The sequence below is a fragment of the Serinus canaria genome, chromosome 14, assembly GCF_022539315.1.
Source record: "Serinus canaria isolate serCan28SL12 chromosome 14, serCan2020, whole genome shotgun sequence".
NCBI lineage: Eukaryota > Metazoa > Chordata > Aves > Passeriformes > Fringillidae > Serinus > Serinus canaria.
The window spans coordinates 13,126,520-13,149,149 of record NC_066328.1 but is presented as its reverse complement, the minus strand read 5'-3'; the positions used below and the strand labels follow the sequence as shown (position 1 = coordinate 13,149,149).

General features: G+C 45.9%; 1 protein-coding gene across 7 annotated transcripts in view; it reads left to right on the top strand.

The window, feature by feature from the left end:
* RNF216 (ring finger protein 216) overlaps positions 1-22,630 on the top strand; it is a 76,208-nt gene that overhangs the window by 11,955 nt on the left and 41,623 nt on the right. For all 7 annotated transcript variants that reach the window (XM_050979990.1, XM_050979991.1, XM_050979993.1 and 4 more), the window contains 12 exons: positions 2,696-2,824; positions 3,935-4,068; positions 4,994-5,815; positions 7,314-7,390; positions 10,851-10,953; positions 11,801-11,965; positions 12,951-13,065; positions 13,345-13,484; positions 14,405-14,455; positions 15,422-15,559; positions 16,760-16,908; positions 17,356-17,434. In XM_050979990.1, the coding sequence (XP_050835947.1) occupies positions 2,758-2,824; positions 3,935-4,068; positions 4,994-5,815; positions 7,314-7,390; positions 10,851-10,953; positions 11,801-11,965; positions 12,951-13,065; positions 13,345-13,484; positions 14,405-14,455; positions 15,422-15,559; positions 16,760-16,908; positions 17,356-17,434 (2,040 nt within the window). In that variant the 5' untranslated portion in view covers positions 2,696-2,757. The remainder of the gene's footprint in view (positions 1-2,695; positions 2,825-3,934; positions 4,069-4,993; positions 5,816-7,313; positions 7,391-10,850; positions 10,954-11,800; positions 11,966-12,950; positions 13,066-13,344; positions 13,485-14,404; positions 14,456-15,421; positions 15,560-16,759; positions 16,909-17,355; positions 17,435-22,630) is intronic.

Sequence of the window (22,630 nt, the reverse complement as noted above, 5' to 3'; positions counted from 1 at the left end):
AAAGCAGTACTTTATTAAGCTGCTGGGGTTTTATTCAGTCTGTTTTGAAGTAGGAAGAATTGCCAGTTCTTTCCAGCCTTGGCTTTTTTTTTTTTTTTTTTCTTTGTTGTTGCCTTGACTCTTACAGTTAATGCTATTTATTATATTCCTGCTTTTAAACCATACTGGTGGTGTGTGCACACTTTCTTGTATGGAAGTGCAGATAGTTTTTTATCCCAAATTTAATTTCAGATTATTCCCTGTACCTCTTTCTCGCTGCTGAAGGTGGAAGTGTGCAAGTTCCTCTTACAGGAGCCAGAGTGGCCCGTAGGAAATATGACCTTAGTCTTGTGGCTTATCCATCATTCATGGATCTGAACAGCTGGGGTTTAGCCAGCATTGGACAAAGCACCATTTGAGCTATTTGGGAGATTTTTTAATTTTTTTTTTTTTTGTGGCCGTGTTGTCTTGATCATTTGCAGTGTCACTCCCCAGTGAAGCAGCCAGCCCTGCTAATGCACCACAGGTCCCTGGAGGGGAGAAATATCCAACCACTCAGCTTTGCTTGGAGCAGATCTGAGCAGACACCTGTCCAGCCCATGTCTGCACCACTTGATGCTGCTAGGGCTGGTTTGTGGCTCTCACAAATGTCCTTGTTCCTCCCAGCCAGCCTCAGAGTGATCCTTCGCTGTGTTTGCTTGGTGACCTTGGCCACACTGGGCCTACCCCTGCTTCCATTTCTCCACCTTTTAAATGACAAGAAGTGAATTGATTTTGTTTGCTAAAGGAGTCAGGCAGCTAAGGATGGAAAAGTGCTGTGCAGGGCTAGGTGATTGCTATGCACAAGTACCAGGAAAAAACAACTGTAATAATGTGGATGTGACCTTTTACAAAGGCCAGAGTTTGCACTTACAGTGGGCCAGCCCCTGAGCTGCAGCTCCAGCTCCTACCTGTGATGGGGGAACAGCATTTTCATGCCACTCTGGCAAATAAAGATGTATTTCTCCTTATAAGGCAGAAGATGAAGAATCTAGTGGAAACACCCCCAAAATTTTGCTTTTCAGATATTTTCAAAGCACCACTGTGCCCATGATAACCTTGGAGCTGCTTACTGGATTAGGATGTGCTACTGAGGTATCAAGGCTCAAATACAGGGCAGCTGCATATTTGTGCTAGTGCTGGTTAGAAGAGGCCTCTTGCTGTTCCCTCATCCAATTTCCCACTCAAAATTGGACCATCACCAGATCAAGGATCAGGTAAATGTGGATGTTTGTAGGCAAGCCTTGAAATCTTTATGCTGGAGGTTTCCTCTGAAGAAGGTTCCCTCAGGCACTAAGCCTGCACTGCTGGGCTTTTATAAGTGCTAAATTATACATTTTAATTTTTATTATTGTATCTTGTGCATCTGAATTCATTTCTTCATTTTACTGTCCTAGCTGCAAATCCTGTTCCCTGCAGAGGAAGTTAAGTAGAATTACTGAGGGGAAATTTATACTGCTCTTGTGTACTAGCAAACAGGATTTTATAGCAGACCCACCATTTTCTTCCAGCTTATACATCAGTAAATATTTAATAGTACAGATTCCTCTGTGCTGCAGTGAGGAGATAAATACTTTCCAATAAAAGAAAAAAACCTCCTTTCTCCTTTCAGTGATCAAATTGTGCTTGGAGTTCCTGTATGTGTTCAGCCTCTCTGTGATAGTGGGAATGAAGAGCTATAAGCTGACAGAGCATAAAATGGAAACCTCCTGTTTGGTTTGCAATGATTCCTCTGGCCCCCTAATCCTGTTTGGGAGCCTCTGGCCAATTCATTGTGCCTCTCTGAGAACAGGTGGGGGTAGCAAAGCTTAGCTTCAAAAAGCCAAGTCCTGTGAGGAAACCTGATTCCTGTCATGCTCTCCTTTTGGTGTGAGAGCAGATGGTGTTTCCTGGAATTTGTACCAAACCCTTGCTGTAAATCAGGGAAATCTCTTCTATAAAATAGCAGATGGTGGTAAGGAAGTGTTCTCTGGAATGTTCCTGTGCTGTTTCACAGTGCAGGCACAAACCACTCACTGACACTGCTCTGCCCAGGGTGCAGCTTCCTTCTGACACACTAGGAATGAGGGGCTTGTGGAAATGAGCTTGGAGCATCTCTGGTGGCTCTGAAGTTGTGCCTCAGCTTGGCAGCACTCAGGGAATTCAGGCTGGGATGGGGCTGTTCCCCTCCAGGCTGTGTGTGACTTCCCTGCCATTAAGTGTGACAGGGATGGTTGTAGTGTCATCATCTTTGGGGTGTGAGGTGCAGGTGGGGGTGCCCTGGGACAGCTCAGGCCAGGGGATTTTGCCCCTCTCACCAATTGATGGTGGCAGAAACAGCACTGTGTGATTTGGTGCACTGGATTTTGGTTGGAAACAAGAGAAGGTCCACATACTGGGAGGGTTTGAGTCCTGCTTGGGTAGAACTGCATCTCTGCTCCTTTTCTGTGATTGCATAGCTCCTCCAGAGAGACCTCTCTGGCCTAATTGCACTCTTCAGTCTACTGTCTTAATTGTTGGAACACAAAATGACAAACATATCTCCTTCAGGTCCTGAGAGGAGGGGTACAGAAAAATACTCATGTGGAGAGACTGCTGGGAGAGCCAGGAGAAGCCCTAGCAGCTAAATCTTGAAAAAAACCCTTTAGGCTGAATCTCAGTTTGCCTGACTCCCTTGTGATTTTATTTTGTCTTCCAGTTCCTCATGTGAGCCTGACTGCCATGCTGGGGCATTGACACTCTGGGGTGCAGCTGTTTAAAATGGCAGAGAGAGGTGGGAATGAAGAAGTGATTAACTTGAACAGCTTCAGCAGTCACAGAGGGAAAGGTGAGTACTGATGTGTGCCTGTTTCCAAAACACTCTTGTGAAACTCTCCTGAGCAGCAGGATTCACAGACACTGAACTTCCTGGGAGCTGCTGGAGGTCTGTTCTGTCATGTCACACACTACTCTGTTACACTGACTTAGCCACCTACAGAAACTCTTTCATATTATGCAGGCATGCAAAATATTTGGCTCTTGTCTTTCTCATGTTGTACTGCCTCAGGGAATATTGCTGACTTCTTGGGAAGACTGTGTAGAGGTGTTTCAGCAGATCCAAGGAGGATCCATCCTTCTGAGAACCCCACAGGAGACAGGCTGACCCTAAATTTATGCTCTCACAGGGCTGTGTGCATTGGCACCCATTCCCTCAAGGGTGGAATTTAAAGTGAGGCTTTCTCTGTATGCCTGAAGGTGATAAATGAACACTCATGCTAAAAAATAAGCCAAAACATGTCAGATTTTAGGGAAAGCATAGTTGTGTGTTCTCTGTGCAGTACAGAAACCCTCTATTTCTGCCTTGAATCTCTCTCCTGTGTTCCAGCAGCTGTTGAGTAGCATCTATATTCCATTCTTGACAAACCTTGAGGCACAAGGTTGTCATTACTAGCAGGGTATCTTCTGCACCCACAGCCCTTATCTTGGTCATGCATAAGGTACTCCTGCAAAGTCTCTCTTTCAGAATTGCACAAAGACCCTTATCTCTCTGCTAGATTGCACTGCATTTTTAACAAAGAAAATGCAATGTCCCTGAGATACTGAAAGTTCAGGATTTCTCTGAAAAAATATTCCCTACATGCCTTGTTTGTAATAACTTTTGCAGCAGCTTGACTTGTGCTGGAGTTCAGGGTAGAAGATTCTTTGTGAGTGTCAGTGGCTGCCCCTGCAGTGCTGTTGTGATGAGCTGAAGCTGTGCAGGTGTTTTGCTGGAGGCTGAGGGATGCAGGACTGGCTGTTACAATGCCTTGCAGAAGAATTGGTGACCTCTGAATGCTTCTTCCTGCAGTGCAAATGGGAAAATTGCTTTCTCAGATGTTTCAGTGCTACATGTACCCTGTAATTCTATTTATTTACCTTGAGCCAGCAGCTGACTTCAACTTTACTTACTGTTCTGCAGACTGGATAAACCACAGAGATGAAAGTCTTATCACGATATCAGATTCCTCAGATGAAGATTTGCCTGTGTTTCTGGAAATGCCAGAAAAGCAGCAGACTGAGGAGGATGATGATGATATAGTCATTTTAACAGAGGTAATTTTTCATTGCTGTAGCTGCTGTGATGTATTCATGGTCTGTATAGCCAAGGCTTGTGCCAATACCTGATGCATTCCTCTGAGTCCTGCCTGGTTATAGCAATCTACTTAGGATGTCTGAAAGAACAGGGAAATGAGGGCATTTTGCTGGCTTAATTAAGTCATATTTTGGGCACAGGAGGGGAGAACCAGACTGTGGAACTGCATTGTGTAGTTTAAGTTCTACTTGATGAAGGTTGTAGCTCCCATAAAGTTGTCTGTTTGAATCCAGCAAGGTGGAGTGCTTTGCAAGAGGACTTGATCTTCCATAAATGTTTTCAAACCTTGCTTTATATTCCTCTATACTATTTGCATTCATGTTGGCACTGATATTTTTGCAGCATTTCATATCTGTCTTAGAATATATTCTACCTTCCTGTTAAATTAACCAGAAGCACTGAGAAAATGGGTTGCAAAGCTGACCTTTCTGCTTCTTAGTTGAAAACAGCAGCAGAGAACATTCAGGCTCTGTTGGCATACAGCAGTCTGTCTGCCAGAGGCAAGAACAAGGCCAGAGATTAATATTTGGAGCCTTGGTTCCTGCTTGTTTAAATAAATTGGTGAGAACACAAATATGTCATCAGTTAGTTCTTCCTTCCCAGACTGTTTTACTGGAAGGGAAGTGAGTGCTGAGGTGAGCTTAGGAAATTATTCCAATTTGAAAGTCCTGGGCATCCCCAGTTCTGCTGAAGGTTCTCATAGCACCTGGGGACAGGCTGATGACACAGTTGTGTGGGTTGCAGTTCTGTGCTTTATTAAACATCTTGCTGAACAGACTGTTTATCAGTTTGCCATCAGAAGTTTCTTAGATGCAGAAGTATCTGGAGCAAGGATTTGACACACAGACAAGAATTCCTACTTTCTGTTGTTGATGTCCTTTTCAGACCCCAAAGCATCAGCAGCCTCTGCGTCCCAATGTCATCAGACCTGCTGCTCCATGGCAGGGTGCAGACACTGTAGGAGAAGGAGGATCCAGAAGTGCTGTGGAGCCTTTGAGCACAGACCTCCAGCATTCAGCTCTGCCCTGTGAGGGAGTAGTGAATAACCTCATGGTGGAGGGCAATGCTGGACCAAGCAGGGGTGAGAGTGTGGATGTTGCCTTGCAGCAGCCAGGACCATCTGAGCTGAATGGCCCCAGATCTGAACTTACAGGTAGCCAGGAGCCTGGCCCAAGTTTGCTGCCAGTGATCAAGATGCGTCCACAGCCTGCTGATAACACAGAAATCATTAGTCTGGAGAATGCAGACCTTCCACCTCAACAGGAGAAAAGGATGGAAGCTCGGGAATGGCAAGGAAAGAATTTGAAGCCAGAACAGAAACTTGAAGGAATAGCTGCTAAAACTACCACGGAGCAGGGGGAGATGCAGGAGAAGGGCCAGCTGGAGCCCCGGGCGGTAGCGCACGGCCGCGCTCCGCAGCAAGGGCAGCCAGAGGCAAACCCGGCATCTCTGCAGGCCTACGGAGGGAAGGCTCCAGGGCCAGCCTTCCCCCGGCCAGAGCCGCAGCAGGACGGCATTCCTGGCCCTGCCTCCCCGCAGCCGGCACATCCCCCCGAGGAATCGGCTCAGCAGGCAGGGAGAGACAACGAGCAGCCAGGGCCCGCCTTCCCCGCTCAGGGCTCGCACCAGCTTGGCTCGGGGGACGTGCCAGAGCAGGGAGCTGCTGGGCAGGAGCAGGACCTCACTGCGCTGCTCATCAGAGAGACAGTAAGTATTCCCAGGGCTCCTCTGCCTCCTGTGTGCGTGGTGTTTTCAGACAGGTTTTTCAAGGTGTGTGGAGTCTCACATGCTCGGAACGCGCAGCTGCAAATCCTCTTTGCTTTGGCTGAGACTCAGCCGTGCACCAGGTGAGGAGCATGTGATGAACTGTCTTGGAAGACTTTCATTTAATGTGAAATAATCTGTGTCTGTTCCCTGAAAGACCCTCTTGGATCTGATCTGGTTTTATCTGGTTCTTTCCTAACCCAACACTGTAGAGCTGGTTTAGGATTGGATATAAAACTAAATGAGCAAAGCTGGGACACTAAACAGTGTCAGGGGGATACAGGGCGGAGTAGAGAAGTTTTAGGAGCACTTGGCTGAGAGCCAGGACTGCTTTCAGCTGCCTCTCCCACCAGAGTGTGGTCCATGCTCATGTTAATGCCACCATGGTGGCTAAGGGTAAGGGTTGCCCTTGCAGTGTGGATTTTCAAGCAGCAGCACCAAGGAGTACCTGGATAAGCACCATGAGGACTTGTGCATGAAAACTCCACGCGCTCCAAGCTTAGCATGAGGGACACTGGCTATGACAACAGCCACCAAGAAGGATGCTCCTTATCCTTTGGTATATTCAGCAGCTTGGGCAGCATGGTGTATATATGATAAATAAAGCTAAATAAAAATGTGGTGATACATTCATGTGTGTGATGTTTGCACACTCCTCCCCTTGATTGCTAGGGAGGGCTTGTTGAATATTTTTTTCTTGCAAACAGGCATATTCTTATGTGTCTGTATCTTCTACTACAACCCCATCCCTTCCAAGTCTTCCCTCCACATCCCATATCTAATTTTACTTGGGAAAACTGGAGTTGAGAAATATATTTTTTAAAGTAGCAGTCTAACAAAATTCAGTTCTTTCCACGGCCTCGTTGATCAGTGCCTTTGAGATGGGTAAGAGGCTATTCTTGCAGTGTCAGTCCAGTCTTGGAAAGCAAAATACCACATGGTAGCAGTAGCTGTACAGAAACCCCAGAGAGAGCAGCAAACACTGGGAGAGCCTTCACAGAAATGCCACAAAAGGCTTGTTTTCTGTTCTGGTCTCATTGCTGGTGTGTCTGGTTCATTGGGTGGGTGTACATGTTGTTAGTTTATTTCCTTTTGCTTTGGAATGTTGTATTTCAGCACATAATCTGGAGCTCTTGCTGGTCATGCTGAAGGTAAATACTCCCTTTGCTTGGGTTGAAGTTCATTCCTATGGAACCTGAATCTCTCCTTAGGTCAGGTGCTCTTGGCCTTTCACATCCCTACCCTCACTGTTCCTTTGAGAAAGAGCTGTTAGCAGTTATCCTGTGGAGCAAGGCTGGATGGCTATTAATGATCTCTTGACCATTTTGCCCCAAGTCTCAGGATTTTGTTGATTAATTACATATAAATCCCTGTCCTGGGTGCTATGCCTGTTACGCTGCTTCTCTAATACCTACATAACCTTTACCTTTTTCTACTGTAGGAAGCAAGATTTCCAGATGTGAAGAAGGAATATATTGAAGAATTAATCCTCATCAAGAACTGCTATGACTTAAATGTGTAAGTATAGAAGCAAGAACCAGAGTGTGTCATACAACTGCAGCACTTCCCCATGTCCCCACCTGCCAGGGATGCTGCTTTTAGAGCACATCCAGGCTGGGCCTTCAGCACTGCCTTGGTAGTGCCACAGAGCCCAGATTCTTTTTGTTTGTTCTTCTAAATGAGCTGGTTTTAAGTTCTTTCTAGTTCTGTTGTGCTGTAGCTTCTCTGTTTTTAAGATAATTTACTTAAAGATGCTTTTGTCTTACCTATTACTAGGGCTCTTAAAAGAAGTGAGTGTCAGGATTAAGGTGTTAAGATGACTGCTATAAAACACAGTATGGAGATGGGTTGGTGAGTTTTGAGTTGGAGGAAGGCATGCCCTCCTTCATTTCACTGGTTTTTGGACTTTTCCAGGTAAAGCTGACACTGGCTTGAGTCCATTATTTGGTGTCATGATGTTGGCTTTTATCCCATTTACTTGCTCAAGTAGCAGTGGTGCTGTTTGAATTCTCTCACATCACATTTTGGGGATAGAACAGAGCAAACACATTTAAGGGCTGGTAGGATTGGTTCTAGACATCTGATGAGGGACTGATTTTAGTCAAACTGAGCAGAAACATGAGCAAGAAAATGAAATAAAATGAAAGGAAAGCTAATCTGAGGATTTGCTTTCCAAATTGCATTAACAGGTCAGGAATACCTTAATGTTCATCATGCTGGAGATTTCTGGGAGTCAAGTTAGAGTCCAGAGTTTTAAAAAAGTGATTAACCTTCCTGCTGAGTTGCATCATCTCCCTGCCCTTCTGGGTAGAGCTGGGGAGTGAAGGATTGCGTGTGCTGGCACCAGCAGCACTGAGGGGAGCTGGTTTGAAGTAAATCACTTGTGACTGGTGTCTGATGCTTGGTGGCCTCTCTTTCTCCCTCTGCAACTGTCTCTGTTATCTCCAGCATGTCCAGACTGGTTACTGGGTGATCCAAGAATGAGGAATAGGTGTTGGTTGCCAGAGTATTCATTTGTATAAACCCAATGCCCTTTCCAGCTAACTAGGGCACTAATTAAGCAGCATTTAAGTGTGTGAGGCTTAGAATTAGTCATTGGGCCATAAGTAAGTTAACTGGTGAGGAACTAAGGATGATGCCATCCATTGGGCACAGATTTCCTATTCTGCTGTGCTGTGAAGTTGTATCTCCCAAGTAGGGCTTCTTGGTTAGAAAGTCAACAGACTAGAACATTTTCTGGTCTTTCAGAAGTGCTTTCCCTGCAGTGGTGGAGCAGCACCATGGACTGGGTGCACCTCAGGGTGGATGGTTGTGGTGGGAATGTTGAAGACAAGCAGAGCCATTCCTTGGGGCAGTTGGGCTGTTGAAGGTGTGCATCTGGCTGCAGGACCCTCCCAGATGGTGTGAAAAAAACTCGAGTTTGTGTCCTGGGGGGATTTAGCAAAGCCTGATGGAATTAAATCCTGCTATTGGCTTCTGTCAGTCTTAATGTGTTCCTTCCCTTTTTGCTCCCGAAATCTCTTCTCTCCCATTGTGTGCCACAGACCCAGGGAGATGAAAAGGTGCTTCCAGGCTTCCCTGTAGGCCAGCTACAGTGCCTGCTCAGCGGTGCGTTACCCACTTACTGGATGATGAAGATTTCTTCTCCATATTTTTATTCCTTTAACCAAACCATCTTTTGAGTTGTCACTGCAGCTTTTGTGTGAGAACAAATGGGTCAAAGCACTGGTCAGCCTCGCTGGCAGGGTCTTTTTGATCTCCATGGTGTGTCAAGCTGAATCAGGCTTGAAATATAATAACTAAGGGTGAGTGGTTTTGGGCAGGGGTGAGGCTTTTAACCAGCTCTGTGTCCTGTGGTGCAGATATTAATGAACAGTGCCATGAGTGTGGGTGTGCTGTGCAGCAGGACCCACTTAACTAATTGTCACACACTGGAGGTCAACATCCCCCAAAATCCTCAGCGTTGAAATGGCAACATGCAGGAGAGTTCAAATGTACCCTGGCCGTGCCCCAGCTGAAACCCTTTCGTTAGAGCCACGATCTGAGCTCCTTGAAGTTTCTGTTTGGTTGGATTAAAACAGTTATCTTTTACCAAAGGGATGGCAGGAGGTGGGAGCTGGAAGCTATTAAATGCTCAGTGCCAAGATATTTGTTGTTTTCCCTGAAATTATCTTCTTAAAACTTTCAGCTGATGTGAAGATAAGATGTGGGAGCCCCTCTTAGCAGGGTATCATCTATTCAGCTTTTGTGTGCAGGAGCATTCACACTCAGTCAAAAGCTTCTGGCTCAATATGTCAATACCTGATTAAACAAAAAGAAATGCCCCTGCTTTGAATGTGAAAGCAGAGCTAAAGTAATCGTGCCTTGATAGTGGGTTAATGCTTCAAGCCAGTTCAGATTTCTTAATTAGGGGCTGATTTCTGACATCAGGAATGTAAATTAGCTGCAATTATATCTTTGCTGCAGCCTAGCACCTTCTCATTCCAATAGTTTTACAAATGTTAATTGCTTGTCCTGGCTCTTTTCAGAAGGTTCCTATTCTGCAGCTGGGGAAACTGAGGAACAGCCTGTATTACTTGCCCCAGCCAGCACAGCTGCTTGGTGAGGGTTTAGAAAAAGCTGTTGGGAGCCTGATTCAGGCTGCCCTTTCAGAAGGGTTTCTGCGCTGTTTGTGGTTCTCCACCAATGGGGCATTTGAAAACCCCTTGCTGAGTCTTTTCTAAGGTAAAATAATCAGTTAAACTACAGTTACCTGACAGTTATGACTGTTTGTGGTAGGACCTCAGATATGCTGCATTTACAGGCAAATTTTCAGCAATTTTAGTGGTTATTTTCTAAGTGCTGTTCTCACCAGACCAGTTTCTAGTGGAATTTGGGTAATGCTGGTGTGATTGCAAGCTTTGTTACAATGAAACCTGTATTCAGAGTTTGTATTCCATGGATATACACATCTTAAACTTCATTTTGTCTCTGCTTTAATCGTGGAATCACAGAATAGTTTGGGTTGGAAAGGCCATTAAAGATCACCTAGTTCTAGCCCCTCTTCCATGGTCAGGGACATCTTCCACTAAAGCAGGTTGCTCTGGCTGCTTTAATGTGAAGGTGGACTGAGAATGGAGGCTTTGATTCAAGTTTGAATCTGTAGTAGTTTGTTGAGGAAGACGTGACCCTTTGTAGGGATTTTTGTGCTATTTTTTTTCCATAGGTGATTAGTAGCTCGTCCATACAAGTTTCATGTATGTAAACTTAATTCTTGAAAGACAAACCTTTTTGCTTTACCTTCTGCAGCCACACAGCTGATTATTTTTCATTTAATTCTCAGTCATTTAGTTGCAGTTTGCTCTAGTCCGGGACCACCCATAGTCCTTACAGGGCAGGCTTTGACTGTGACCTCATAATTATCCAATACTAAAAACTGGACAAATGAGAAATGAACGTGAGCTCTCCAACCCTGAAGTAACTATATTTATCTTTTCAGACTTTGTAACTTTCTTCTGGAAAATCCAGATTACCCAAAGAAGGAAGGCAGAGTGGTTTTAAACCCCAGCAGCAGCCTCCTTGCCAGCCAAGATGAGACAAAGGCAAGTGAGAGTATCCACATCTCCTGCTGCCTCTGGGCAGTCTGTTCAGCCTGAGTGGACCTTGGGATGTCTGCTTTGATTAGTGTGTGTTTGCAGAGTGCTTGACTGAGCCTGCCTTTCACAGGAGGCCTCTGGGTATGTGTAAGGCAGTGTTAAATAGCAATAATTAGTTGCTTGCAAGATGACTTCCAAGCCTTTCCTGTTTGGCTGTGCCAGAGCTGCACAGTGTCTGCTCCTTTGCCTCCAGCAAGCCCCTCTGCCCTGCCTGCCTGTCACTGCCCCATCTCAGGTGTTCATTTTGATAACTGAGACAAGAATTCCACAATCATTCTGTCACATGAAGTAGCCTTGGCCCTTAGGTCTCTCTTGTGAGGCCTTTAGGCATTGCCTTGCAGCCTCCTAACTGCAAATCTCCCTACAGATGCTTAAATTTGTGTTTTAAACCATCCCTTTAACAAAAAATTCTCTCTGAGCTACACTCTGAGGGTGTTGTGTGGCCTGGGAGAGATGTTGAATACCTCTTTCTACTCTTGGAAATGTCTCTCTACCTCAAGTTGATAAAGTTGTTCACTCTTCATCATGAACAATTTTCTAAATATTTCTTGTTGTTGCCTCAGGCAGCCACACACCATGGTTTTAAACTACATTTTACCTTGTGCAGGTCACCTGCAGAGGTGCCTGGGCCAGTAGGCTTTGCATCACACTGTGCTAAGGTGCTCAGAGTTGGGTGCCACATACTCTGAATTTTGGGTGGTCTTGCAGAATGCCCTGATCTCTGAGAGAGCCATTTGTGACATTCCTGTGTGTATTTTTAGCAGCCTTGTAATCTTTTTCATTTTCTCCTTAGGTGCCTAAAGTGGACTACTTTGACTTTTCCAAACTCGCCCCCCTTGACCAGAGGTGCTTTATTCAGGCAGCTGATCTCCTCATGGCAGACTTCAAAATGCTGAGCAGCCAGGACATCAAGTGGGCACTGCACGAGCTCAAGGGGCACTATGCAATCACACGAAAGGTGCTCCAGTTCAAGTCTGTTTTCTTTCCTGGCCTTATCTCCCATGGCTGCAGAGAGCACTGTGATGGCTTTGGCCTTACTGTACCATCTGCTGCTGTGTAGCAGGTTATGGGTTTTGTAATAATCTTCCTTTCCTTTTAAGAAGTTTTAATCCATTTAATAGAGATTTTCAAAATTTATTGGCCAGGCAGAATGCTGCAGGAAGTTTTTACTTTCCCTAATAGGAGAGCTGGGGAAACATGAGCTGGCTCATGGTGGGTGATGCATTAAACTGGGAAGTGTTCCTGTATGTCGCCACTGAAGTGCAGTATAATTGCCAATAAAACCCTGGCATTTAGTTAAATCTTAAAACATTTAACTGCTGTTGCTGGCTTCATGGAATTAAGAAGCAGCCTGAGTATCACTGTCCTGCTTTGTCTTATTATGACTTGTGGCATGAGTCCTGTATTCCTTATAGAAGAACTTCACTGTCATGGAGATGCAAAGACATTTGTTGAAGCATCAGCAAACTGAATGTCAGTGTGGGTTCAAGTTTTTGTCTTAGATTGGCTCCTCTGATATGCCTTTGCTTGAGCTTGTTTCTCTACTCTTCCAGGACTTAACTAAAACAAAACTTGTTGTCTGTTCTCTTGACTGATTGAGCACTGAGTATTTGAACCTCACCTTTTTAAACAAGAAGCCAAACCCAGCAACAAAAAAAGAAGCCAAACCAGCTCTGTTTAATACAGCTGGTGCCCCCTTTGATATTAACAGCTGAGCTGTTATGAAGTATCATTCACCTACTTTGTTTTTATGGAATAATTACTTTGAGTACATAAAGCAACAAGGTGAGCAGAGGAAAGATGTGTATTTGCCTCTCTTTGGAGTGTTTGGCTTTCTAGTTTTGGATCAGTCCTATGCCCATGTTTGTACAGTGCTTCAGCTTGAATTCAGTGCTCCTGCTTTCTTCCAGGCACAGGATTTAAGGCTGTGTGTTGTTTTCTAGGCCTTTTCAGATGCTATCAAAAAGTGGCAGGAGCTGTCTCCCGAAACCAGCGGGAAACGAAAAAGGAGGAAAGAAATGAATCAATATTCCTATATAGACTTCAAATTTGAGCAAGGTAAATGCCAAGCTGTGTGTGTTGTGCTCTCTGCACCATTATTGTAAGCAGAACTGGCTTGCAGCTGAAAGCAACTCTTGAAAGGGGATGTGGTCCCCAAAGAGCTGAGTTTCTGTCAGTGGTATCTATTTTGGAGATGCTCCTCATTAGCACCTCTGCTTGGTAAAGTCCTGTGTGAGCTGCTGAAAGTCTGCAGCTGGTGGTGTATGCAGGAGGAAGGATTTAAGCTTTGTTCTGGTTGCTTTCTCCCTTTTTATCGAGCCTTTAACTCTGCTTCAGGCGATGTGAAAATTGAGAAGCGCATGTTCTTCCTGGAGAACAAGAGACGGCACTGGAGGACCTATGACAGGCTCTCCCTTCTGCCCCCGGTGCTGCTGGAGCAGGAGTTCTATGAGCAGAAAGTGAAAGAGATGGCAGAGGTGAGTGATGGGAGCTGCTTTGATCATGTGCAAATCTGCAACAACTGTTGAAGTTTTGGCCCTAAACATGAAAAATCTGTCTCCTACAGAAACTCAAACAGTGAACCAAGTATTGAATAACTATGTTTTCCTCTTCCCTACCTGTTACACATATGTCTCTTTCCAAGAAACTCCATTATAAAGGAAAGAAGCCAAGCACAGAATTTCATATTTACTTAAATATGCAGCTGCTGCTTGTGCAAACACCATTCTGGAGTGGGGAGTTTGCTATGAAGTGGTGAAAACTCTACTAATTTACTCTTTCCTCTAACTGTTAGCAGGCTTCTCTGCTGCTTTAGGGCATGTAATTGCAGCTCAGTGTTGGTGGTGAGTAATGGCCAGGCCCGAGGCAGTGTGTCCACTCACTCTGCCCTCCCCAGGCTGCCAGTCCTGTGGCTCCAGAAGGGTTTGTCCTGTGCTGACAACTGGGTCTTTTGAAGCAGAACCTGTAACGCCCACTGCTGTGTTGTCTTCCTCTCCTAGGCTGAGGAAAGAGTGAACTCACAGCTCTGCACCCACAGTCCTTTCTAAAGTAGCTTCTTAAAGATCCTTGTCTCTTAGGCAGATGGATAAGGTCTCCTTTGAAACAAAAAGCTCATGTTCTCTGGAGGGGCCCATTGGGTGAGATCATCTCTGCCCATGGAAACCTGAACCCCACAAGACAGAATTTGGTTCTTTGTTCTTGCTGCCTTTGGTTCTCCCATCTGTTTTAGCTGAATCATAAATAGCTTAATGGATTGGAGGGATGGGCTGAGTGATGTTACAAGCAGACAGCGAGCCTTTTATGGTGGTTTGTGAGTCCTGAGATAATGTAAATGAGTGGACAGTTTGGAAAATTGTTTTATCCATTCTGTAAATACAGATGCACATGTCTCTTGCAGCATGCAGACTTCCTCCTGGCTCTGCAGATGAACGAGGAGCAGTATCAGAAGGTCAGTATCTATAATGTTCTAAGTTGAATTCAGCTTGTGCACAGACACTGTTTTGCACTTCCTTCTTCACAGATACTTTTAGCTCTGGAATGGAGCTTTTCTGAAGCTGCATTTCACTCTGCTGCTTTTGCTGAGCTGGCAAAACCTGTGTAATATTTGTTGGCTGGCTTTTAGGAAAGGTAGACAGGAGCTGAGGCCAGCAAGACAGTATTGATGCATGTAATGATCTGTAGTAATTCATCTTGTATCTTCACTGCTCAGAACAAACATTGCAACAGAATAGCATCAGGTTTGCTTTCATTCTTGCCTTTATGGCTGTTTCAAACAGATCCACTGTTGTTGGAGCTTGGCCAGTGAGAAGGCCTTCCTTGTTTGCAGGAAGAATTCTTTAAAAACCTGAAAATCAGCTCTTCTGCTTCAGAGAAAGCGTAGAGAACAGTTCAGCAGCTGTGCATTACGTTTTGGTTTCAATGTTCATTCCCTTTTCCAACTTGGAAAAGTGGGCTATACTTATACTTTTTAGCAGTGGCAAACTTCTTCACCCCCACAGTTAAGAGGCCAAGACAGGGTCTGCCCAGGCAGATGGTAAGTGTTCCTTTAGAGAGTAACAGATCTGAATCTTAGTTTTCCTTATGAGAGTGGAGTGTACACTCAAGCTGCTTCCCTGTGACTGCAGCTTCCGAAACCCAAAATGCTGCTCTGCCTGTGAGCTAAGAATTATTAATTACTGCATGTTCTGTAGCTCTTTGGAACCTGTCAAGCAGGACATGTAGACACAAAGTGACTTAAAACTGAGTTTCTGATTGCACTTAGGGAGTTTGGACCACCAGATAGGATATCTAATGGAATGGTGTTTATCTGTAGCTGTTTTTTAGCAATAATGCTTGCAGTTTTTTCTGGCTTGCAGTTGTGTGTGTGTTGCTATAGCTGCTGATGTTTTGATGCTGATTCCTCTGGTGGCTGCAGGATGGGCAGATGATCGAGTGCCGCTGCTGCTACGGGGAGTTTGCCTTCGAAGAGTTGACGCAGTGTGCAGATGGTCACTTGTTCTGCAAGGAGTGCCTAATTAAATATGCTCAGGAGGCAGTTTTTGGCTCTGGGAAGGTAAGGATTTCACAACTGGACAAGGGGGAAATGGGTAATTGCTGTTGGGAGATGACATTGCTGTTTGTGTGGCGCTGTTACTTAAAACAGATGTAACTGCGGTTCCCAGGAAATACTTGAATGGAATGGTGTCCTGAAATCCAAGTCAGTCTTGCCATTAAGTGAAGCCAACAACTTCACAATGTGATCTTTGCACGGGATTTCAGGGTTACTAACCTCCTTTTTTTTTTTTTTTCCTCTATGCATAGCAATTTGATTGTTAGGAAAACTTTATACAGCGCTCATAGTAAAACAGTAACTTGTTTGGTTTTTATTTTCTACTAAATAAACCAGTGGTATCTGCACAGAGAACAATTATCTCTGACTTGGCCTGTCTCCTTCTACCTAAGAGTGTTTGTCCTTCATAATATCACTGTGATCCCAACTTAATTGGGGGGTTGGTTCCTCTATGGTACTACTAACCTCCTTAGTCTCTGATTTAGCTAGCAATTATCCTGGTACTTAGCTGAGTTATAAACAAGTCATTAACCTGCTCTGGAGTGTGTCTGCTCCTTTGCCTCAGGATATGATGCTCAAACTGTGGGATGCTTTTGTACTCTGGGATCCATTTCATGTAAATGTATAAACTGGCAGCTATATTTTATATGACTTTATTGAAAAGAATGTAGTGTGTGAGTGCTGGTTCTCAGCAGAGACTGAACAATAATAACGGTCTGATATATGGTCACAGTGAACTTGGAGTGAATTGTGATCCTAGCTGGCAGCAGCATCTTCCTGCCCAGTGTTTGTTTGGGGCCTGATTTGTTTAATTAGGCTTATTCTTTCTGTAGTGAACCCATTCTCTGGCAGTCATCTTAGGTGGATCTAGATGAGATATTGGGAAAAATTTTTTGTTATGGGACACTGGCACAGGTTACTCAGAGAAGTTGCAGATGCCCCATCCCTGGAAGTGTTCAAAGCCAACCAAGCTGGAGAGGGCTTGGAGCAAGCTGGGATAGTGGAAGCTGTCCCTGCCCATGACAGGGATTTAGAACTGGTTGATTTTTAAAGTCCCAAAACCCAAGTCATTCTGAGATCTGCTGACTTCAGCTCTTGCTCTGTCTGAGCAAGGCTCTGCACCGATTTGCTTGGAAATGTTCTGGATCCTGAGTTGCTCTTTGCTAATGTCATACTGAACCTGAGCCCTCTTTCCAACCCCAGTCAGAGCTCAGCTGCATGGAAGGCAGTTGCACGTGTTCCTTCCCCACCAGTGAGCTGGAGAAGGTGCTTCCAGAGAACATCCTCTGCAAATACTACGAGCGGAAGGCCGAGGAGGAGGTGGCTGCTGCCTGTGCAGATGAGCTCGTCAGGTGAGTGTCCCACAGAGAGTGCTGCACTTACTGCTGTGGAAAATTGTTCCCTGGAACTCTATGTTTGTGCTGACTCTGAGATAGGTGGCTTTTAAAGAGCTGGATTATAAATTCAGTCTTCTTCCTTCCCAGGTCTGTTTTTATTCTGCCTTTTGACTAGGAGCAGATTAAAATTCAATAGACTTGTCTCCCCCAAGACTTGCTTGCCAGCTCTGTGCTGATCCACTAAATTACATGGTCAAAAGCAATGCTGAGCATATAATATTTTGATTGCAAACGGGGAAGTGATTGAAGAAATATGAGCAAAAAGGCAATAGTCAGCACATCCTGGCAACAGGCAATGGGTTGGCAGCCTTAGCAACTTCCATGCAGCTATTTGACTAAATCAGCTTTCAGCAAAGCTATGTTTGGCATTCTGCATTAATGGCATCTTGTTTTGGGCTACAGGTGTCCCTTCTGTAACTTCCCAGCTCTACTGGACAGCGATGTGAAGCGGTTCAGCTGCCCCAATCCCCGCTGCAGAAAGGTAATTGGGGCTTACTTCATGTTTGGTCTCTTCTGGAGTGTTGGGCAGGCGAGCTGGGAGGACAGTTCACTCTTCCTAGTAGCAGTATCTTGTATGACTGCATAGGGCAGCCAAGTGTTTGCTGGATCCTACTGATCTTCTATAAAATTGGGTGCCTGGACAGGTGAATTTCAGGGCACTGTTGATAAAGGGGGTGTCCTGCCTTTTCTTGAAAGGTGTTGGCTAAAAAAGCCTAATAGACAGTTAAATTCTGCTGTCTGGAGAAATTGAAGTTGCCAGCACTGAGCTCTGGTGTGAAAATTGAACTTACTTTGGGGGGGGAGAGCTGTTTATGGAATATGCTCAATTCCATTTTAGATCCTGATCTGCAGATAGGTTTTGTTAACATCTATCCTTCACAATGGGGAAAGTAATGTCCTGGTGTTGGGGCAAGGAGGTTTGCTAGGCACTAGGTGGCAATGTTGATTCACATTTAAATCTCAATTTTTTTCTAACTGTTTTTGCAAAAGCCGAGCTGTTTTCAAAATGTACATGTGTCAGCACTAAAAAACAGAATTTTTGCTTGAAAAACATGAACCCTTCAATGGGCAAAATGAATTGAAGTCGCTTTTTCCCTGAAACGTGCAATGCAGCAGAGTAACCATGGTAAGAGGGATCAGTGCTGAAATGTTCCTTTCCTACTGCTTCACTGTTTCATTTCCTTCCTAGTGTACTGCCTGTTCCCCCCCTCCCTGGGGTTACAGCATTCCAGTGGGCTGGATTTCTGGTTTCCTGGACAGCTTGTGTTGATTCATTAGCTGAAAATCTGCTGAGTAGCTTTGTGCTCTTCTTAGAAGTCTTTAATGACTTCAGAATTTGAAGTCGAGGGTGAGGAATTTGAATAGCAGGATGTGGTGTCTCAGCATCAGCTGCAGTGGTTCTTCATATTCCTGCTATCTCCTCTCTCTCCAGAATGAAGAATTTCAGTTAATGCTCTTGCTTGCAGGAAATGGTTGCCCTAAGGGAGGAAAGGGCTAATCTAGGGAACTCCACAGAGTTTGGAGAGGATGCATTGGCTTTGCTAGCAATGCCTCTGGCAGACTTGCTGGTGGTGATGACTGATCCTGGAAGGGGTCCCTCTTGGGTTGGAAGGACTGCGCTCACATAGCTGAACCTAAAGTAAGGGGAAGGTCAAAATGTGTCTCTCCCAAAATCTCAGAGCTCTTTGAGGGTAGGGAGAGGAGGACCAGATGGTGGACCTGTTGTATCACTGTGCTCCATCACCTGGATCCCTTGTCTGGCTTTGGGAGTTTGTTTTGATACCCTCGGGGTCTCCATTAAATCTTGCAGGGAGGTTCATTCATATTTGGGCCAGCAATGGATACATTGTAAAAGCAAGTGATGTGAACCAGCTGCAAGCCTTCACTTTGGCTCTGTGTCTGTATGCTGGGCTCAACAGTAAGAGCTCTACCCAGGTCACTGCCTGTGCAACTCACCTGTAGTTCCACTCATTTGCACCTTGCAGGGGCCAAAATGTGGCTAATTGTAGCTTGAGCAACAGGCAGAGCTGCCCTGCCTCCTGTGAGTGCCCAGCTGCATGGGGAGCATGCAGATGAGCTGGCACCATCTGCCAGGGCCACTGTGGCTCCAGCTGTGTGGCGTCAAGTTTGGCTCCTGGTTAGGTGGCCAGGGCTTGAATCTTAATATGACAAACAGCAGGGTGGAGGAAAAGCTTAGTTAGCCAAGGAAAAAGACCACTTATCTCCAAGCCACCCTACAATGCATTCTGTGTATGTGCAGTCTGAGCTGGTGCTGGGGCAGAGGCAGCTTTCACTCAGATTTGGCTGAGTATTGAGGTTTTGCTCTGTAATAGGCTGCTGACTGCACATGGAGCCAGGCTTCTTGGTAACAGGAGGGTTTTCCAGGCCTCTGTCTTGGAGGGATCCCTGCATGGAAGCAGCACTCAAATTTCTGAGCTCCAAGGATGCACATTCCTCCTCCCAGCACTACAGAGCAACCCAAAACTGGCAACTGTGGTAAAAGAAGGAAAGGTACATGTTTCTGTTTGAGTTGTGCAGCACTGGGAGGTGAGGGTGCACTTCTGCATGGTGGGGGAAGTGCTATTTTCCACCAGAAAAGGAAGTCCATCCTCTGCTCAGCCTCCCTCCTCCCAAGACCCCACAATGCTGAAGACAAGGCTTTTGTTCCCAGCTGCTGCTGCCGGCCCTGGCGCCGTGTTGTGGGAGAGGGAGATGGTTTCCCTTCTTTGCAGTCTCAGCACAAAGCACTGCAGGGCTTTCAGCCAGCAAGAGATGGGGAGCTGAAAGCTGCCGTTGCCATGGAAATAATGCATGCACGGAGCAGTGGAGAGCTTGAAACCCCCAGCACTCCTTTCATAGCCAGGCCACATTGCAGGGACTTGCATTTCCAAGAGTTTTCCTTAAAACTCCTTCTCACAGCATGGAATTTTAATTGCTTTATGGTACCCAGTTGTCTGGGTTAGTGCTGGCTGGATGTAAGAGGTGATGGCATGTGGCTGCATAGTGTGGGATGGCATTGTCCTTGGCCTGTGCATCCACAGTGTGTTTGGGAACTGCCTTGAGCATTGATGTGCCTATCTCAGATGGATAAAATTTCTGCTCTTTGGCCTTTCATCTTCAGCTTAGGCTCTCTGGCCACCAGCAATCCTCATGTTGTTTTAATTAGCAGCACTGAGACTCTGTGTTTTAAGGCACGCCTTATTAAGCTGTTCCATGTCTCGGGACTGATTTGGAGGTGCTGGCTAGGAGCAGATGCACCCAGCTGCTTTAAGCCTTCATTTTCTGCTGGAAGTGAGGCAGGTTTAAACTTGCACCAAGCTGTGCCTGAACATGGCCACTCTTAGCAGGGCACCACCAGCACCCATAATGAGTGTGAGTCTCACTGAGCGGTTTGCATGGCTCTGAGAGGAGGGGTCTTGCAGAAATAAATTACTGCTTGATCAACAAGACCTAAATTTGCAGAAGGAGGTGAGGGGGATACTGTGACACCTGTGATCTCTGTACCTGGTACAGCAAGGCACATGCAGCTGCTTGTGGTTCAGAGGTGGGTAACACTGCTTAGGAGTGTTTTATGGAGTGCAGGGGGAACTGTTTGTGTAATCCAGCACCCAGCAGCAGGGGATATGCTCAGGATGACACAGCTGTCCAAGGATGTCATCCAACACATACCACAGGGCCCATTACTTCTGTGCTAAAGGCTGGGCCATGCTGCCCAGAGCTGCCCTGCCCAACTCCAGATGTGCTGTGGATTTAGGCTTAAACTGTATCAGGATTTGTAGCTGGCAGGGTGCGTGTGCAACATGGAAAAAAAGATTGTCCTGGTTGGAGAAATTGAGCTTGTCCAGAATGCCTCAGAGTAGGATATACATATGGAGAATTACTTAATTCTCCATGTTTTGCAACATGTTTTCCCAGCTGTTGAAGTCTGCTGTCTCATTCAGCTTCCTGACAGCAGCGCAAACATTTTGAAAGTCCCGTGGCCCCATCTCATTCTGTGTTCAGACATTCTTATTGCTATTATCTGTATGTTTTTCCTTGAGCCTGTTTATTTGGATTTGATTGTTACTTGGAGCTTAGCCCCACAGCTTTAGTACAGAGCAGAGCCGAAGGTGGCATTTGCTGTGGCAAACCCTTTGCTAATTTCTTCTTGGTGGCAATGACCTCGAGTCCCAGCTCCTTTGTTTAAATTCCCATCCTCCTGTGTCTTTAAGAAAATTTGCTGGGACAGGGAAGAGAGGGAAGTGTAGTGAGGATGACTTTGTTACATGTTTTCAAAGAACTACAGATGGTTTTGGTTGAAAGGACCCTTAAAGACCATTCATTTTCACACCCCCCCCACCATGGGCAGGGATATTTTCCACTAGACCAGGTTGCTTAGGGCTCTGTCTTGGCCTTGAACACTTCCAGGGATAGGGCTTGGGAATGGAGCATTCATGCCTGTGTCTGCTTGGATCTGGAGACCTGTCTCTCACATGTCCATGTCAGCAGAATTCTCTAAGCCATCTCTTCATGGATCTGCCACCTTCCTCCTGAGCACTGCATCCCCGACACCTCCTGCTCTGGAGCTCTCCGCTGCGCCCTTTTAAAACTTGCAGCGCGCATGGGAACTCTCTGGGCGCTCTGGGTGCCAAAACCACAACAAATGGCGAGTTTCCGTCTGTCAGCTCGGCTCAGCCCAGCTCAGGCTCTCCACGGCTGGGCAGGCGATTTTCATTTTTCTTCCATAAAAGGACATTGAGGCTCGGCTGCAGCCGCGGTGCCGGTGCCGAGCCGCAGGCAGGGCGAGCGCGATGCTATCGGAGCGCGCCTCCTTCCCTATCTCCGCACAGGGATGGGCCAGAGGGAGGGACCAAGGTTGAAGGTGGGGTTGAGGTGATTGTAGGCAGCAGATAACACCCCAGTAGTAGGTTTTATTGCCAGGTTCTAAAGGGAGATAGATAACAGGAGAGAGTTTGTGGTACAGCAAACCTTAAAAGTACAGTCCCGTGGAGGATGGGCACGTGCGCTGAACCACGTGGGCTGTGCCATCAACGTGGGGAGGGTCAGAGTTGCCTGGGGAGTGCTGAGAGTTGGGAGATCTTCTCATCCCCAGACTGATGCTGGGCAAGCTGCTTATCCTGGGAGGAAACTGCAAGGGGAACAAGGGAAGGCCACAGTCTTACACCATGATTTTTGCTGTGTGCTTGGAATGGGCAGGAGCAGTTGCCAGAATTAAATGGTGCCAGCAGTAAGTTGGTCCTAAATTCCCCTTTCCAGAGAAGAAGGCACAATGATCACTCCAAATCACTGCTTGCCAGCTTGTCGCCCTTTGAGACACATAGGAATGGGCTGTAGAAGCTTTGAGAATACCCCACCTGGAAAGAGGGCAGGAGTGGGCTGGGTTAATTGCTGTGGTGGGGTGGAGAGACTCCATCAGTGGGAGCTCAGGTGCTGCTGCTGCTCTAACAAGGTCAAGTCTATTTATGCAGTGGTATGTGGAAATGCTTCACTTGATAAATGAGTCTGACAGGAGGAGAGGGTGAGGCCCAGCCTGGAAATGGACCTGAGGAAAGAGGTCAGATTAAATGGGGTATCTGTCTCTTGCAGGGGGGTGGGGGGGAAAGCTGTTGAAAGCAGGAACTCAGACTAGTCCCTTTAAAAATGAACTGTGTAAGTCAGTGCAATTTGGAGCAACAAA